Source organism: Neophocaena asiaeorientalis, unplaced genomic scaffold (assembly GCF_003031525.2).
Source record: "Neophocaena asiaeorientalis asiaeorientalis breed wild unplaced genomic scaffold, Neophocaena_asiaeorientalis_V1.1 scaffold67, whole genome shotgun sequence".
Lineage (NCBI taxonomy): Eukaryota > Metazoa > Chordata > Mammalia > Artiodactyla > Phocoenidae > Neophocaena > Neophocaena asiaeorientalis.
In genome coordinates, this window is record NW_020173731.1 from 5,709,865 (window position 1) to 5,729,296 (window position 19,432).

General features: G+C 40.9%; 1 protein-coding gene across 1 annotated transcript; it reads left to right on the plus strand.

Moving 5' to 3' along the window:
* The first annotated feature begins 1,095 nt into the window (after positions 1 to 1,095).
* On the plus strand, positions 1,096 to 8,924 carry SLC30A1 (solute carrier family 30 member 1). Its single transcript, XM_024751050.1, has 2 exons — positions 1,096 to 2,432; positions 4,102 to 8,924. Exons 1-2 carry the CDS (start codon positions 1,820 to 1,822, stop codon positions 5,004 to 5,006), a joined length of 1,518 nt encoding a protein of 505 aa, XP_024606818.1. The 5' UTR covers positions 1,096 to 1,819; the 3' UTR covers positions 5,007 to 8,924.
* Positions 8,925 to 19,432: the final 10,508 nt, after the last annotated feature.

The window sequence follows — 19,432 nt, forward strand, 5'->3', positions numbered from 1 at the left end:
CTGTGGTGAGGCCTTTGGGAGTCCAGTTCAGGCCACTCTGAGTCCAGCCATCTCCCCACTTATGAAGCAGGAAGGCTTCACTTTCAAATTAGCTAATCTCCACTCATAGCACAGCACATATGTATCCAATCTAAACTAGTGTTGGCACAATTAGGAGTATTTCATAGTAATTTAAATTTTTATATGTTTATATTTTACCTTCACCTGGACAGAAGCTCATTCTTCTGTATTCTTACTGCTCCTCCCCTTCCCCATGGCAACCGACACAGGGTTCTGCTGTTTCTAGCCTATAAATAAAATGTTAAGTCATAGAGCCTTAGAATTTTAAAGTCAGGAGGAATCTTAAGAGTTCCTCTTGTCCAATCCTATAGATGAAGAAACAGGTCTAGAGAGATCGGTTGACTGGCCCAAAGTCACACAGCGGGCTAGTGGCAAAGCAAGGACCAGAACCCAGGTTTCTGTACCCTAAATGGTCCTTAAATAATCAGTGACAGAAATATCGTACTTCACACAAGCTCTCCTGGGGATGGTGGTGATAGGGGTGATTTGCTTTATTGAAACATTTACAAAGATTCCGTTCATCCCCTCGCAGGACCGCCCTGAACTAACTCTTCAGCTAGGTGCTGAGCAGTCACAAGTTACGTGCTGCACTTGTTTACGAGTCTGTCTGCCTAATCTCGGTTCTCCGGACAGGAGCGCCCACCCGAGGGCCCCGAACACAAGGGCTCCCCCTCCCGGACCCTCCCAGGCTGCCGTCTGTCACAGAGTGGCCGCGCGGCCCGCCCCACGTGGACCCGGCTCGGAGGATCAAAGTCTGTTTGCTGCCCGGCGGGGGACTGCGAGAAGCCGCAGCCCCAGAGCAAAAGCCCCGCCACGCCTGGGGGACCCCTCCTGCCCCGCCCTGTCCCTCCCCCTCCTGCTGCACGCGGCCCGTGCCCCCTTCCCTCCCCCACGACGTCCATCGCTGCACCCGGCCGCGGCCCCCAGCCCACGCCCGGCTCCTGAAGGGAAAGGCCCCGCCCCCCATCTGTTGGCGCCGTGACACCGCCCCCTCCTGCCCCGCCGAGCCTCCATCCAATAGTGAGCGCTGATGGGCGGGGCGCGACAGCTGTCGTGAGGGGATCCTGGCCAATGGGGAAGCGTGCCGGGCCTGGTGGGCGGGACGGCGAGGCCTTGTCACGTTCGGGTCCGTGTGAAAACGGGGGTTCCGAGTGCAAAGCAAAGTTTTTTTGTAAACCGTCTGCAAAGGCGGGGGGGCGAAGAAGGCGCCCGATACCGGGCCGAGTGCAGCTGCTGTGGCCGCCGCCTCTTTAGCTCTTCAGGCGTTGGCTCCTCGGTCCGAGCGACCCCGGAGGGAGACCAGCGAGGGGAAGACCTGCGCGGAGAGCCCGCAGATGCTTGGAGCCTTTGCAGCGCGGAGCTGCTGGTCGCCCGCCCCCGCCGCTCGCCTGCTCCTGCTCCGGCTCTCGGTCCGCGGGCTCGGGGAGCCCCAGCTCCGCGCCGCCGCCGCCCGCTCTAGGTGTGGGGGCTACTGGGGCTGAGCCGGGCCTCCACGCCGGCTCCGAGGACGGACGCCTGAGGAGCAGCGCGCCGCCGGCCCGCCGGGGACGCCCGCAGGCGCGGGGGCTCGGCGGCTTGACCCCGGGCTCGCCCCTGTCCGGCCGCCGAGGCCCCACGGCAGACTCCCGAGCGGCCCGGCTCGGGCGGTGAGAGCCCCGCGCCGCCCTCCATCCGTCGCCGGGTCGCCGGCCCTCGGCGCCTCGCCGCCGCCGCCTCACGAGTGTCCGGGCCGCGCTCGGCGGGCTCCTGAGCCGCAGCCATGGGGTGCTGGGGTCGGAACCGGGGCCGGCTGCTGTGCATGCTGATGCTGACCTTCATGTTCATGGTCCTGGAGGTGGTGGTGAGCCGGGTGACTTCGTCGCTGGCGATGCTGTCCGACTCCTTCCACATGCTGTCGGATGTGTTGGCGCTGGTGGTGGCGCTGGTGGCCGAGCGCTTCGCCCAGCGGACCCACGCCACCCAGAAGAACACCTTCGGCTGGATCCGGGCCGAAGTGATGGGGGCTCTGGTGAACGCCATCTTCCTGACCGGCCTCTGCTTCGCCATCCTGCTGGAGGCCATCGAGCGCTTCCTCGAGCCGCACGAGATGCAGCAGCCGCTGGTGGTCCTCGGGGTCGGCGTGGCGGGGCTGGTGGTCAACGTGCTGGGGCTCTGCCTCTTCCACCATCATAGCGGCTTCGGCAACGACTCCGGCCACGGGCACTCGCACGGGGGGCACAGCCACGGCCTCCCCAAGGGGGGCCGCGGCAAGAGCACCCGCACCGGGGGTAGCGACAACAGGGCCCCAGGTGAGCAGGGTCCCGACCAGGAGGAGACCAACATCCTGGTGGCCAATAGCAGCAACTCCAACGGGCTGAAACTGGACCGGACAGGTGAGCAGAGAAAGTCGCCGCCGCAGGTGGTTGGCATTGGGGAGCCCAGACCCCGGGATGGCCCCGGGCAGGATGGCCAGCACGCCCCCTGGTGTCCGAGCCGACCGCGCCGCGCCACCTACCTGGCCACTCCTTCCCGCTCCGGCACTCACACCCCGCCTCGCCCGGAGGACGCGGCCCCCCTTTCAGCCCGGTGTCAGGAGCCGGGGGAGCGCGTCTGGGAGTGTAGATGGGCACCGTGGTGGTGAGAGCGGGCAAAAGGTCAGGAGGTGACCGTCAGCCCGCTGCGGTCCGCAACCGCACTTAACAGTCTTTACAGGTTGTCGTTTCAAGAGGCTGTCTGATTTTGGCGTTAGCAGGATCAAAAAATGCTAATTTCTTGGGCCTATTGGGAAACGGAGAGAACCCCACTTGGTCCTTAGTTGTTGGCTGTTAGGAACCTTGCTCTGCCCAAGTAGTTCTTATGCCCTTCAAACAAGTTTCTTAATATTGTATTCGGGGCTATCTAGTGATTGACTTTCCTGAGCTCAAAACCCTCGTTAAAGGTTTCTGTCATGAGCAGCAATGTATGTTTCAGTTAATTTTCTAAAATCTAAACCTAATCCTGAAAATCCTAGACTTAGAACCTGTATGGGCATGTTTAACATTTCACTTAGGATTTTTCATAATCGTACTAAGATAAAAGCGATGGTAATTTATTCATCTTATATTTTTAATGGATAGTTTTCATTCTAACCATTAAGCGCGCTTGAAGGAAATTGGGAAGTGAATGTTGAAAGAAAGACGGGAAAAGGAATCAACCTAATGCCCTACTACCCAAGCTCAATGGTGTTAACAATTTGTTGTATTTCCTTCCACTTTTTTCCATTTACATCTGTTTACCTAGTTGTATGATACCACATAGACAGTTTTCCTCTTTCCTGAATGCAGAATATCATGTTAATGAAATTCAAGTTGTACATTGAAAATGTTTAATAAACAATTGAATTTCCTCTCACTCCCACTCTGCCAGGTGTTATTCCAAAGAATATTAAGCTGCTCTGATGTGTATAATTCCTTTAAAGGATCCGTACGTTTGGTTTAGGAGCTAGTAGGGTAGATAGTGATCATTTAGTTCCAACTTTTCCTGAAGTTTCTGTGATTGCTGATAGGTTTATATTGTTGATTTGTCAGTTTCTAAACTTCTTCTATCAAGAGACTGTATCATTTATATAAATGATAAAAGTTTAAAAGTTAACACCTTAATGACTACGAAGAGTGACTAGACCTCTGCGTCAGGTCAGCCATTTGTGTTAGACTTATCCATGGTTGCATTTAATTTTGGGTGGTAGTGTTCAATTTTGTTTTCTTTTTGGTGTATGCCGAAAAGTATAGGAGAATGTTCACAGGACCCCACCCCCACGGAAAAGGTGAACTTTATTTGGAGGTGGGAAGGTAGGAGGGTGGTTAGGAGTATGGGGAAGCAACATCATCTTAATGACTTAATTTAGCCCTGGCCATTATGTCCTGGCTTGTTCCCAGTATGTCAGTTTACATTAAATCACTCTGAGCACATTTCTTATTATGTTTTATGAAAAATTTTCACTTCTATCACTTAAATGGAATTAGGCAAGAATGTTTATATAAACACTTTAGATGTGTTTGATACAGAATTTTTATTTCTTTGTAGATCCAGAGAAGTCCAGAAATGATGCAATGGAAGTACAAGTGAATGGGAATCTTATCAGAGAACCTGACCAGGTGGAATTGGAAGATGATGATGATAAGGCTGGACAGCTTAACATGCGTGGAGTTTTTCTGCATGTCTTTGGAGATGCTTTGGGTTCAGTGATTGTAGTAGTAAATGCCTTAGTCTTTTACTTTTCTTGGGAAGGTTGTCCTGAAGGGGAGATGTGTGTGAACCCATGTACCCCTGACCCCTGCAAAGCATTTGTAGAATTAATTAATAGTACTCATGCAACAGTTTATGAGGCTGGTCCTTGCTGGGTGCTATATTTAGATCCAACTCTTTGTATTGTAATGGTTTGTATACTTCTTTACACAACTTATCCATTACTTAAGGAGTCTGCTCTTATTCTTCTCCAAACTGTTCCTAAACAAATTGATATCAAAAATTTGATAAAAGAACTTCGAGATGTTGAAGGAGTTGAGGAAGTTCATGAATTACATGTTTGGCAACTTGCTGGAAGCAGAATCATTGCCACTGCTCACATAAAATGTGAAGACCCGACATCATACATGCAGGTGGCTAAGATCATTAAAGACGTTTTCCATAATCACGGAATTCATGCTACTACCATTCAGCCTGAATTTGCTAGTGTAGGCTCTAAGTCAAGTGTAGTCCCATGTGAACTTGCCTGCAGAACTCAGTGTGCTTTGAAGCAATGTTGTGGGACACGGCCACAAGCCCAATCTGGAAAGGATGCAGAAAAGGCCCCAGCAGTTAGCATTTCTTGTTTAGAACTTAGTGACAATCTAGAGAAGCAGCCCAGGAGGACTAAAGTTGAAAACATCCCTGCTGTTGTGATAGAGATTAAAAAAATGCCAAACAAACAACCTGAATCATCTTTGTGAGTCTTGGAAAAGATGTGATATTTGACTTTTGCTTTAAACTGCAAGAGGAAAAAGACTCCATTGAAATTCTATGTTTGCCAAGTAGTGTAATTGAAGTCCTTGTCTGGTCACACAGTTTAATTCTATTTTTGTAAGAACATAATGGGACTGCTTAACAGAGTTCTATATTACAACTTTGTGATTATTAGTGCAGAGTACAGCTATGCTGTAACAGTTTTGGAAAGCCAGTTTTAACACTATGTTACATTTTTGTTTAAAGTAAGTATAAACCTTATATAACATAATGACATTTGATTTCCAGTTTTTCCATGGTAAAAAATTAATTAGGGGGATAAATAAATTAAAATTGTTACTGGAATTTCTCTGCTTTTCTTTTCCCCCAGTGTTATATTTTGTTCATTAGAATTATAAATGCTGGAACTTTAAAAATCATCAACAGGTTTGTTTCTTTTGACATTTTATGTAATATTTACTTGCCCTTTGAGATCATTGCATAGCATAATGGCAACATATTTTAAGAATGACTCACGAAAATTATTAGGAAAAGTTCCTTTTTTTCTTCACATGGGGGTATTTATGATACTGAAGATCAGTTACTATTCTGTATCTTATATTGCTGAGTATTATTCTAACAAATAGTGAAATAATTAACAAATTGAACTGTAGTGTACATATAATAGGGCATATGGGGAGTAAGAGCAGGGAAGAAAGTTTACCAAATTAAATATTTAGATTCTTGTATGTTAATATTCAGACTACATTTCTAAATTATTCTGAGAATTTTAACCTTTTTTTTTTTTTAAAAAAAAAAACGTCTAAAACATGGACATGTTCACCAGCATTACTTTCTTTGAAAGATTGGCATTGGGAACATTGAGTTGAAAGTTTACTCATAAAATATATACAGTAAATATTTTTAAGAACATTAAATTTAATAACTACATGTTAAATGAAAGCTTATTAATCTAATCTTTTAAATTGTGGGTTTTAAAAATAACTTCAGAGCTAGTCATTTCACAGTGACCAATCATGAACGGATTCAACAGAGCTTTTTGAGCCCAACCAGCAACGCCTGTGCTCTGCCAAGAGCCACTGACTTGTGAGAAAAAAGGAATCTGAAGGTTAATGCAGTTTGGATATTAAATTCTCAAAAAGCAAAGTTAGTTAAGGCACAATTAATAATTGAGATTCTATAAGTCATTCTGTCTTGACATTGCTCAGATCTTCCAATAGTAGCTTATTTTGCAAGATGCCATAATATCTACACAGGAAATTGTTTTTAGCTATTTCATTGTTGGTATGGATTCCAAATCCATACACAAATATTATTTAAGGGTATTTAAGTTATATTTTTCTTGATAGGGAGGGGTTATGCTTTGTGAAGAAACTAGATTTTTGTCCTCAAAAGGATGGATATTAATATCAGTTATCATGTATAGCTCTATTTTTCTAGAAACGAGGTATCCTGACTACTTTAGTAACTTTTATAGCTGACTACTTTTGGGATGGCTACCTTTTGGGATTTGAAATAATTCATTATCTAATGGGTCTTAAGATGAAAATGGTGGCATTTGACAGTTAACTTTTTAAAGGGATGATCTTTTGTGGTAGATGGTGTGTTTTTTTCCTAGTGTAAGCCTATTGCTGGCAATGGGCCTATTTAAGAACACCCGATTTTTCCAGTGAGAATGAGGTAATTTTAGGAACACAGTTTGTAAGTTCACATTTGCTATCATGGGCCAAAACCATAACCTGCCAATTTGCAATACATCTTTATCATTTAATACTTTTCTCTGATATTGTGTATTTCAATTCCTAAACTGGTAGTTACTTTGAATTTTGCAAACATTTTTTTTAAACATGAAATTGGGGAATCTCATGGGTGAACAAGAGAAAGCTTCAAACTGTATCATGTACATTCCTGATTTAACACTTTACAAAACCATTTTTTGAAGATCTCGAAAGAGTTTATGTTATAGAAACATGTCAGTAATGATACAAAAGGATAACTGGTAAAATATATTACATTCAATGAGGTTTTCTTTACAGTGCTCTGTTGGGTCTATTTCTTAAAGGTTGTGTAATGCATAAGACATCGACTGAAAGGATTTTTTTAAATGGTGTATAAGCATGGGACAAGGGCTTTTTTTTTTTTTCATAAGTGCTTTGAAAGTAACAGCCTTTAGATTTCAGTTATTTCACTTTTGATAATTTTAAGTAGCTCATATGTAACAAAGTGGTACCATAGGATTCTCTTTTTTCAAAGGACTTTTGTCATAATAGCAAAATCAGTGGGCACTGACTCACCTTTTGAGTTTTAGCAGAGAATTATTTATTTCTTTACAATGCACTTTCTAACCCATTTTTAGCTATATTAGCATTATCTTTTTTAAAAATGCTTTTATATTTAAATATTGTGGGATTTAAGTGTCTTTTCCAAAATAGCTTATTCCTTCCTGCAAGAAAATGAGGGAAATACCATGAATTATTAGGAGACTTAAACCCAATATTTAAATGCTGTTTTATAACACTGCATCAGTTTTAGGAGGTGCATCTCGCCTGCTGGCTCTTTTATATTTGAGCAAGATCAGTGTATTTAGAATATGTGTTTAGAAATGTGTCTGTTGTCTCAATTTAGTAAGAAGGAGGTGCTACATGTGCCTGAATTAAAATCAACCCAGACATTTTTTCCAACAAATGCCGCCTTAGTGACGAGAGATTTAATTCTCCATTGTCACATTTTAGTTTATATGATTTTTTAATAAGGTTTCTTTTTGAAGAGCATCTGCGCTATAAAAGTATGGACTAGAACCTAAAAGAATAGTCAAAAACTCACAAACGCTTTGCTGTATGTATTTTAACATTTTAGAAAACAATATATTTGAATAAGGTGTGTAATTTGAACAGGAAAGATTTCCATCAAGAGCACCTTGGAAAATCACAACAGGTAGAAGACTATGTTAATATGTTTGTATCTTGGTAACATCCTCAGTTAATTTTGAATTTTTGAAAGTTTTGAGGGAAAAGTCCTATGGAATCTAATGTGAAGTATTTAGTAGGCTAACTGGTATTGAGTTGAAGCTTTTTACTGTTTTTAAGCAGATATCATTTGATGAAATGTCATTTACCTGCTGTCCTAAGATGTTCATACATACGCAAATAAGGAGAAGAATCCTACCATATAGAAATATTTATTTTAATAGAGTTTCATTTAAGTCATAAAACAGTGTTAAAACTCTTGGGAAGGTGGAGGGTTTCTCGTTTTTTAAATTGAAACTGTCATACAGTGTTGGACCATCTGAAATGGGAATTGTAACAGCACTATTTTGATGTAGCTCTACCAATATTATGTGACAATGCTATTTAGTTTTACTAACAAGCTCTGGAATACTTAGCAGTCATTTTCACTGGCACAAGAGCTTTTTGTATGTCATTCAATTTAAACTTTTAAACCAAAAACTTTGTGGTTTAGTGTCTTTGGCAAAAAGATGCTGAAGGGAATGTAACATACAATTAATATGTGGTTATATATAAAAAGACACAAAAAATTGCCATGTTATGGTTCTGCCTTGAAACAGCACAATGAAGTGTATCAGTGTATTCTGTGATTCTTTATGAAACTTAGTACATGTTGTGTTCTGTGTCTGCCATAGGGTGTCCTTTGGGCCAGATGTGGCACAGTTAAATGCAATTATCATCTCATGAAATGCAGATGCAGATAAAATGTCTTTAGTGCTGCAACATTTTACCTAACTTTTGTATGTTTTCTGACTGTGCGTTGTTTCCAAAGCTGTTCCTACCTCACCATGAGGCTTTATGGATTGTTATGTATTATAAATGTTCTTTATGAGACAGACTACTGTGTTTCTTCTCATTTATTAAAAGTTAAGTAGAAAAATAAACTAATTTTAATATCTAGTTCATTGTTCTGTGCATATGGCCTCCCCTTCTGTGCTAAGCTGGGTTATGTAGAAGAGAGTAGGACTTCAGTCACTGAAAGGGAAATTTCAGCTTAACATGTGTTCCTAGTGTGCGGGGTGACCAGGTTACAGGACAGTGGTGTGGAAGAAAACAAATGTGGGTAAAAATTGCCATCGAAATTGAAAGGGTAACAATACAAAGGCTCATTAACAAATATTCAATGGATATGAAATGTTTTTGTTATAAGCATTAAACTTAGAAATTATGTAGTTACAGGTTAACCTGCTCCTTTTGGTACTTGTTATTTTTTTTCTTTAATTTGTAAGCATAGTTACTAACAAGGATTATTGAATATTTTACAATCACCTGAAACTATTGACACGAGCACATTAATACATGAGTTTGGTTGTATGAGTTAAGGACTGTCATAAATGCAGTCTCATATAAAGAATTTCTTAAAAGAAATTGTACTTCAGTTGGGAGATAAACAGTTGAGAAATCAATGGACAATACATGGCAGTAGATAATTAATAGAATTGATAAAGACAATAGACATTCCAAAAAAGGGATAAAAATCTTTGGACAGGATTTGGGTAGGTTAAAACTGAGAGGGGTAGGGGTTGAGCGGTAAGGGGGTGCAGAGTATAGAGAGTTGAGAGTCCAGAGGTAGGAGATTGTGAAAAACAAGGTTAAAAGTGCCATGTCAACAGATTTGAATTTGGTTTTATAAGAATAGAGGAAACATTCAATTTTTGAGTGGATAAATGAGAAAGTGGAAAGGGTATTGTACAGGATGGATTTGTAATGGGAAGTAGACAAAGAGACCGGAAGACATCAGTTTACTAGGTATTCAATGCTAAGAGCCTGAACTAGTTCCCAAATACACATGCCCACATCGACATATACAGTACAGCAGTCTCTCCTTACCCTTGATTTCGCTTTCTGAGGTTTCGGGTACCCAAAGCCAACCGTGGTCCAAAAATATTAAATGGGAAATTCAGAAACAAGCGATTCAGAAGTTTTGGGGGGTGGTGGTGGGATGAATTAGGAGATTGGGATTGACATATATACACTAATATGTATAAAAAAGATAACTAATAAGAACCTGCTGTATAAAAAATAAAATTCAGGGCTTCCCTGGTGGCGCAGTGGTTGAGAGTCCGCCTTCCGATGCAGGAGACACGGGTTCCTGCCCCGGTCCGGGAAGATCCCACATGCCGCGGAGCAGCTGGGCCCGTGAGCCATGGCCGCTGAGCCTGCGCGTCCGGAGCCTGTGCTCCGCAACGGGAGAAGCCACAACAGTGAGAGGTCCGCGTACCGCAAAAAAAAAAAAAAAAAAACCCAAACAAACAAACAAACAAAAAAACACCTCATGTTTTAAATTGCTGCCTTGCTGCCATTCTGAGTAGCATGATGGAATCTCTCACTGTCCTGCTCCATCCTGCCCAGGGATGAGAATCATCCCTCTGTCCAGTGTATCCTAACCATTAGTCACTTAGTAGCCATCTCATCAGATATATCAGATTGACTGTCAAGGTGTCACAGTGCTTGTATACAAGTGTCCCTTAGTTTACTTAATGGCCCCAAAGCGCAAGAGTAGTGATGCTGGCAATCGGGGTATGCCAAAGAAAAACTGTAAAGCGCTTCCTTTAAGCGAAAAGGTGAAAGCTCCTAGTGAGGAAAGAAAAAAATCATATGCTGAGGTTGTTAAGATCTACGGTAAGAACAAATCTATCTGAAATGGTGGAGAGAGAAAAATTTGTGCCAGTTTTGCTATTGCACCTTGAACTGCAAAAGTTACAGCCACAGTGCATGAGAAATGCTTAGTTAAAATGGAAAGGCATTAAATTTGTGCAGTAAGATATTCTGGGGACTTCCATGGTGGCACAGTGGTTAAGAATCTGCCTGTCAATACAGGGAACACGGTTCGATCCCTGGTGCGGGAAGATCCCACATGCCGCGGAGCAACTAAGCCCGTGCACCACAACTACCGAGCCTGCGCCCTAGAGACCGCGAGCCACAACTACTGGGCCCGTGTGCCACAACTAGTGAAACCCCACGCCTAAAGCCTGTGCTCCGCAGCAAGAGAAGGCACCACAATGAGAAGCCCGTGCACCGCAACGAAGAGTAGCCCCCGCTCTCCGCAACTAGAGAAAGCCCATGCGCAGCAACGAAGACCCAACACAGCCAAAAATTAATTAATTAATTAATTAAAATAAGGAATGCCTTTCTTTCTAAAAAAAAAAAAAAAGATATTCTGAGAAAGGGAGAGACACCACATTCACATAACTTTTAATACAGTGTTATAATTGTTCTGTTTTATTGTTAATTTCTTACTGTGCCTAATTTATAAACTTTATCATAAGTATGTACGCACATGTGTAGGAAAAAGCATAGTATATATATAAGGTTCAGTACTATCTGTGATTTCAGGCAGCCACTGGGGGTCTCGAAATATAACACTACTGTACTATATTTCAATTGATTCCACATTCTTTTTTCATACTTTAACATTTCTAAAATCAGAATGCATCGATACAATCAGTGGTATCTTACCACTGCTTTTGGCCAACTTTTTTTCTTATTGGGATGTATCTTATAATTAATGGTTCAGAAAAGAATTATCAGACAATATGGTCTTTCCAGAAGTACTGCCAACATTTCCTAAAACCTTATTTTATGTACTATGCATTGCACATCTGGATGAGAGCTGTTGCTTTTGAATTAGGTGAAAATACTCTAAGAAAGTCAGTGACAATATTGTTTTTAAAGAAATTCCATAGACATTTCCCAGCCTTCAGAATTGAACATTTTTGCCCCCTCCCCACTACAGCCTATGTAGCCTTTTTTCTCTTAAGTAACATGACACTATCTTCTTTCCTTTTTAAAAAAAACTTTTGGCTGCGCTGTGCTGCGCAGCACGTGGGACCATAGTTCCTCCCACCAGGGATCGAAACCACGCCCCCTGAATTTGAAGCGCAGACTCTTGACCTCTGGACCTCCAGGGAAGCCCCAGAGTTATCTTCTATCTTTATTTCCTCAGGATCTAGCACAGGGTCTAGCACACTGTAGGCATTCAAAGGTGTTTGAATGAACATTGAAGAATGGCAGGAGTAGAAGAAGATAGAATGGTAACACCATTAATAGCTAAAATATACTGAGCACTTATTATATACCAGCCACATACATTTTCATTTAATCCTTACCAACCGTTAGCCACATTCCATTATTCCCATTTTACAGACAAATGGATATTAAGTACCTTACCCAAAGGCATCTAGCTAGTGAGTGATGGAGCCGGAACTGGAATTCAGCAAGAGACCTAGGACGCAGCAAGTAGCTTGCTTTCCCATCACTTTGAACCATCAACACCCTATTTCATAACTAAATTCAGAATGAAGAGTTCTTTTAAATTTTCATCCAACAAGCAGCAATAGATAGGCAAAAGAAATGAGAATAAATGTAGAAGTATTTGATATTTATAAAAAACATCAGGGCTTCCCTGGTGGCGCAGTGGTTGAGGGTCTGCCTGCCGGTGCAGGGGACACGGGTTCGTGCCCCAGTCTGATTACATGGGGGAGAGGAATAACAATATTTTTTAGAATTTAGGGTCTCCCTTGGTTTTTTTTTTAACGGCCATCAGAACAAAGCCTGCTGTCTTTTTTTAAAAATAAATTTATTTATTATATTTATTTTATTTTTGGCTGCATTGGGTCTTCGTTGCTCTGCACGGGCTTTCTGTAGTTGTGGCGAGTGGGGGCTAATCTTGGTTGCTGCACGTGGGCTTCTCACTGCGGTGGCTTCTTTTGTTGCGGAGCATGGTCTCTAGGAGCTCAGGCTTCAGTATTTGTGGCTTGCGGGCTCCAGAGCGCAGGCTATGTAGTTGTGACGCACAGGCTTAGTTGCTCCGCGGCATGAGGGATCTTCCCGGATCAGGGCTCGAACCTGTGTCCCCTGTGTTGGCAGGAGGATTCTCAACTGCTGTGCCACCAGGGAAGTCCCTCTCCCTTGGTTTTAATGTAGCTTTGCAGACAGTGCCAATCATTACACACTAGTTAGCTAAGCTACCACATGCATTGTTTGAGGTAGTATCTTCTTCACCTGGAGCACAAAAACCTATGCCTTACATATACTTTTATGCTGAAAACAGTGGGTATTTTGGGAACTGGAGAGCAGAGGTGATTGAGCTAAATGTGGATGAGGAGACACAGGGAGAGGACCATCTGCTTTTCAACAGAGGTGCTATTAGCATTTGGGTGAGACAATTGTCCCATGCATTGAGTTTAGCAACCCTGGCCTCCTTCCACACAAATGTCTGTAGACCCTCCCCTTCGCTTGGCTCAATATCAACACACCCCAACTGTTTCAAATGTCTCCTAGGGAGGCCGTATGGGCCAGGGCAACCATGAAAGACTAACCCAGTGGGTACTCCTCCAGTCTTTCCCAAGTGATCCAAATGCTACATCTAGTCTCCTCCTTTTACCCGGATGGTAACATAGATCCTTTGTGTTTTGTTTGAACTTCAGTTCCATCCTTAAGTCCAGGAACCATGCTTCCATACCTACAGGGTCAAATAGAAAGTCTGAAGATTTGATTTCTGAGGCTCGTAGCCATTGATAGGACCAGATAGACAGGAACTCCTCTAACAGGTTAAGAAGATTGTTCTGCTTAAGAAAGCAGTGCAGATGTGTCCAACTAAATTGGTCATGGAAACCCTTCATTATCTCTTGAAATATAAAGTAAAAATGGATTTCTGGCAATATTCTGGGGTTCAAAAGCAGTACCCTTTATTGAAGTACAAATTTGAATATTCAAATAGAAATTTAGAAGGATTGACCCTAATTTTTCTTTCTTTCTTTCTTTTTTTAAAAAAATATTTATTTATTTGGTTGAGCCCAGTCTTAGTTGTGGCATGTGAACTCTTAGTTGCATCGTGCATGTGGTATCTAGTTCCCTAATCAGGGATCGAACCCAGACCCCCTGCATTGGGAACATGGAATCTTATCCACTACACCACCAGGGAAGTCCCCCTAATTTTTCTTTCTAATGGTGAAAATGTCAAGGACAATTCTAGACAAAATTTATCAGGACTTCTTTTTTTGGAAGCATAGATTTACAGTATTATGTTAGTTTGAAGTATACAACATAGTAATTCAGTATTTTTGCAGATTCTATTCCATTATAGGTTATTACAAGATAATGGATATAATTCCCTGTGTTATACAGCATAACCTTGTTGCTTATCTATTTTATATATAGTAGTTTGTATCTGTTAATCCCATGACCCTAATTTGTCCTCCCCTCTTCCCTCTTCCTTTTGGTTACCACAAATTTATTTTCTATATCTGTGAGTTTATTTCTGTTTTGTATATACTTTCATTTGTATTATTTTTTAGATTCCACATATAAGTGATATCATATAGTGTTTGTCTTTCTCTGTCTCATTTCACTAAACATAATATTCTCTAGGTCCATCCACTTTGCTGCAAAAGGAAGAATTCATTTTTTTATGTCTGAGTAATATTCCATTTTATATATAGAATATGTGATATATATATCTATATCACATATTCTTAATCCAGTCATCTGCTGATGGGCACTTGGGCTGCTTCCATGTCTTGCCTATTGTAAATAGTGCTGCAATGAACGTTGGGGTGCATGTATAACTGTTTCGAATTAGTGGGTTTGTCTTTTCCGTATATATACCCAGGAGTGGAATTGCTGGATCATATGGTAGTTCTATTTTCAGTTTTCTGGAGACCTCCATACTGTTTTCCATAGTGAGTGCACCAATTTATATTCCCACCAACAGTTTCTGAGGGTTCCCTTTTCTCCACATCCTTTCCAACATTTGTTATTTGTAACTTATTTCACTGTGTATTTCTCCACTGTATATTCCTGTGTATTTGATGATAGCCATTCTGAGAGGTGTGAGGTGATACCTCATTATGGTTTTGATTTGCATTTCTCTAATATTAGTAGTTAACACTGTTGAGCATCTTTTCACATGCCTGTTAGCCTTCTGTATGTCTTTAGAGAAATGTCTATTTAGGTCTTCTGCCCATTTTCTGATGGGATTTTTTTTTTTTGATATTAAGTTGTATGAGCTGTTTGTATATTTTAAACATTAACCCCTTGTCATTTGCATAATTTACAAATATTTTCTCCCATTCTGTAAACTGTCTTTTTGTTTTGTTTATGGTTTCCCTTGTGTAAAAGCTTTTAAGTTTATTTAGGTCCCATTTGTTTATTTTTGCTTTTATTTCTTTTGCTTTAGGAGACTGATCCAAGCAAATATTTCTACAATTTATGTCAAAGAGTGTTTTGCCTATGTTTTCTTCTAGGAGTTTTATGGTTTCATTACATTTACATTCTTACATTTAGCTCTTTAAGCCATTTTGAGCTTATTTTTGTAGATGGTGTGAGGGAATGTTCTACGTTCATTGTTTAACATGTGGATCTCCAGTTTCTCCAGCACCCCTTGTTGAAAAGACTGTCTTTATGAAGTATCACCTCACACTGGTCAGAATGGCCATCATCAAAAAGTCTGCAAACAAGAAGGACCTCCCTGGTGGCCCAGTGGTTAAGACTCTGCCTGCCAATGCAGGGGACACAGGTTCTATCCCTGGTCCTGGTGTATCCCACATGTGATGGAGCAACTAAGCCCATGCCAACTACTGAGCCAGGGCTCTAGAGCCCGCAAGCCACAACTACTGAAGCCTGCGCGCCTAGAGTCCATGCTCCACAAGAGAAGCCACCGCAATGAGAAGCCCACACTCTGCAACAAAGCGTGGGCCGTGCTCGCCACACCTAGAGAGAAAAGTCTGCACGTAGCAAAGAAGACCCAACACAGCCAAAAAATAAATTGAAAAAAAAAGTCTACAAACAGTAAATGCTGGAGAGGGTGTGGAGAAAAGGGAATCCTCCTACACTGTTGGTGGGAATGTAAATTGGTACAACCACTATGGAGAACAGTATGGAGGTTCCTTAAAAAACTAAAAATAGAACTACCATATGATACAGCAATCGCACCTGGGCATATATCTGGAGAAAACCATAATCTGAAAAGATACATGCACCCAAATGTTCACTATTTACAATAGCCAAGACATGGAAGCAACCTAAATGTCCATTGACTGAGGAATGGATAGAGAAGACATGGTACAAATATACAATGGAATATTACTCAGCCATAAAAAAGAAAGAAAGAATGACATTTGCAGCAACATGGATTGACCTAGAGATTATCATACTAAGTGAAGTAAGTCAAAGAAAGACAAATATCATATGATATCACTCATATGTGGAATCTAATTGAAAAAAATGATACAAGTGAACTTATTCACAAAACAGAAACACATTTACAGATATTGAAAACAAACTCATGATTACCAGAGGGAAAACATGGAGTCGGGGAATAAATCAGGAGCTTGGGATGAACATACACACACTACTGTATATAAGATAGATAACCAACAAGGACCTACTGTATAGCACAGAGAACCCTACTCAATATTCTGTGATAACCTATATAAGAAAAGAATATAAAAAATGAATATATGTATAACTGAATCACTTTGCTGTACACCTGAAGCTAACATAACATTGTAAATCAAGTACACTCCAATAAAATGAAATTTAAAAAAAGAGAAGACTGTCTTTTCTCCACTGTATATTCCTGCCTCCTTTGTCATAGACTAATTGACTGTAGGTGCTTGGGTTTATTTCTGGGCTCTCTGTCTCTTATGTTACTGATCTATGTGTCTGTCTTTGTGAGAATACCAGACTGTTTTTGGGGTTTTTTTGAATTTTATTTTATTTATTTTTTTATACAGCAGGTTATTAGTTATCTATTTTATATATATTAGTGTATACATGTCAATCCCAATCTCCCAATTCATCCCACCACCACCACCCCTCCCCCACCACATTGTCCCCTTGGTGTCCATACAGTAGTTCTCTACATTTGTGTCTCTATTTCTGCCCTGCAAACTGGTTCATCTGTACCATTTTTCTAGGTTCCCCATATATGCGTTAATATACGGAATTTGTTTTTCTCTTTCTGACTTACTTCACTCTGTATGACTGTCTCTAGATCCATCCACATCTTTACAAATGACCCAATTTCTTTCCTTTTTATGGCTGAGCAATATTCCATTGTATATATGTACCACAACTTCTTTATCCATTCATCTGTAAATGGGCATTTAGGTTGCTTCCATGACCAGGCTATTGTAAATAGTGCTGCAATGAACATTCGGGTGCATGTGTCTTTTTGAATTATGTTTTTCTCTGGGTATATGCCCAGTAGTGGGATTGCTGGGTCATATGGTAATTCTAGTTTTAGTTTTTTAAGGAACCTCCATAGTGGTTGTATCTATTTACATTCCCACCAACAGTGCAAGAGGGTTCCCTTTTCTCCACACCCTCTCCAGCATTTGTTGTTTGTAGATTTTCTGATGATGCCCAATTAACTGGTATGAGGTGATACCTCACTGTAGTTTTGATTTGTTTTTCTCTAATAATTAGTGATGCTGAGCAGCTTTTCATGGGCTTCTTGGCATTGGTATGTCTTCTTTGGAGAAATGTCTGTTTAGGTCTTCTGCCCATTTTTGGATTGGGTTGTTTGCTTTTTCAATATTGAGATGCATGAGCTGTTTATATATTTTGGAGATTAATCCTTTGTCCGTTGATTCATTTGCAAATAATGATCAATCCTGGAGAATGTTCCATGTGCACCTGAGAAGAAAGTGTAATCTGCAGTTTTTGGTTGGAATGTCCTATAAATGTCAATTAAATCTATCTGGTCTATTGTGTCATTTAAAGCCTGTGTTTCCTTATTAATGTTCTGTCAGGATTATCTGTCCATTGGTGTAAGTGAGGTGTTAAAGTCCCCCACTATTATTGTGTTACTGTTGATTTCCTCCTTTATAGCTGTCAGCAGTTACCTTATGTATTGAGGTGCTACTATGTTGGGTGCATATATATTTATAATTGTTATTTCTTCTTCTTGTATTGATCCCTTGATCATTATGTAGTGTCCTTCCTTGTCTCTTGTAACATTCTTTATTTTAAAGTCTATTTTAACTGATATGAGGATTGCTACTCCAGCTTTCTTTTGATTTCCTTCTGTATGGATTATCTTTTTCCATCCCCTCATTTTCAGTCTGTATGCATCCCTAGGTGTGAAGTGGGTCTCTTGTAGACAGCATATATATGGGTCTTTTTTGTTTTTTTTCGTTATTAATAGATGAATGGATTATCTTTTTCCATCCCCTCATTTTCAGTATGTATGCATCCCTAGGTGTGAAGTGGGTCTCTTGTAGACAGCATATATATGGGTCTTTTTTGTTTTTTTTCGTTATTAATAGATGCATGTTTTATTAAAGGTATAAAGACCAAAGATTTGTAACTTTAATAATCCAGATTCTTATTTAAATTCACCAACATTATTATTTTACCATTCTTTTTTTTTTAACATCTTTATTGGAGTATAATTGCTTTACAGTGGTGTGTTAGTTTCTGCTTTATAACAAAGTGAATCAGCTATACATATACATATATCCCCATATCTCTTCCCTCTTGCATCTCCTTCTGGGTCTTGTTTTTGTATCCAGTCAGCAAACCTGTGTCTTTTGGTTGGAGCATTTAATCTATTCATGTTTAAGGTAATTATCGATATGTATGTTCCTATTACCATTTTCTTAATTGTTATGGGTTTGTTTTTGTAGGTTCTTTTCTTCTCTTGTATTTTCCACTTAGAAAAGTTCCTTTAGCACTTGTTGTAGAGCTAGTTTGATGGTGCTGAATTCTCTTAGCTTTTGCTTGTCTGTAAAGCTTTTGATTTCTCCATCGAATCTGAATGAGATCCTTGCCGGCTAGAGTAATCTTGGTTGTAGGTCTTCCCTTTCATCACTTTAAATATATCATGCCACTCCCTTCTGGCTTGTAGAGTTTCTGCTGAGAAGTCAGCTGTTAAGCTTATGGGAGCTCCCTTGTATGTTATTTGTCGTTTTTCCCTTGTTGCTTTCAGTCATTTTTCTTTGTCTTTAACTTTTGTCAATTTGATTACTACGTGTTTCAGCATGTTTATCCTGCCTGGGACTCTGCACTTCCTGGACTTGGGTGGCTATTTCCTTTCACATGTTAGGGAAGTTTTCAACTATAATCTCTTCAAATATTTTCTCAGGTCCTTTCTCTCTCTCTTCTCCTTCTGGGACCCCTATAATGCGAAAGTTATTTCATTTAATGTTGTCCCAGAGGTCTGTTAGTCTGTCTTCATTTCTTTTCATTCCTTTCTCTTTATTCTGTTCTGCAGCAGTGAATTCCACCATTCTGTCTTCCAGGTCACTTATCCATTCCTCTGCCTCACTTATTCTGCTATTGATTCCTTCTAGTTTATTTTTCATATCAGTTATTGTATTGTTCATCTCTGTTTGCTTGTTCTCTAACTCTTCTAGATCTTTGTTCAACATTTCTTGCATCTTCTCGATCTTTTCCTCCAT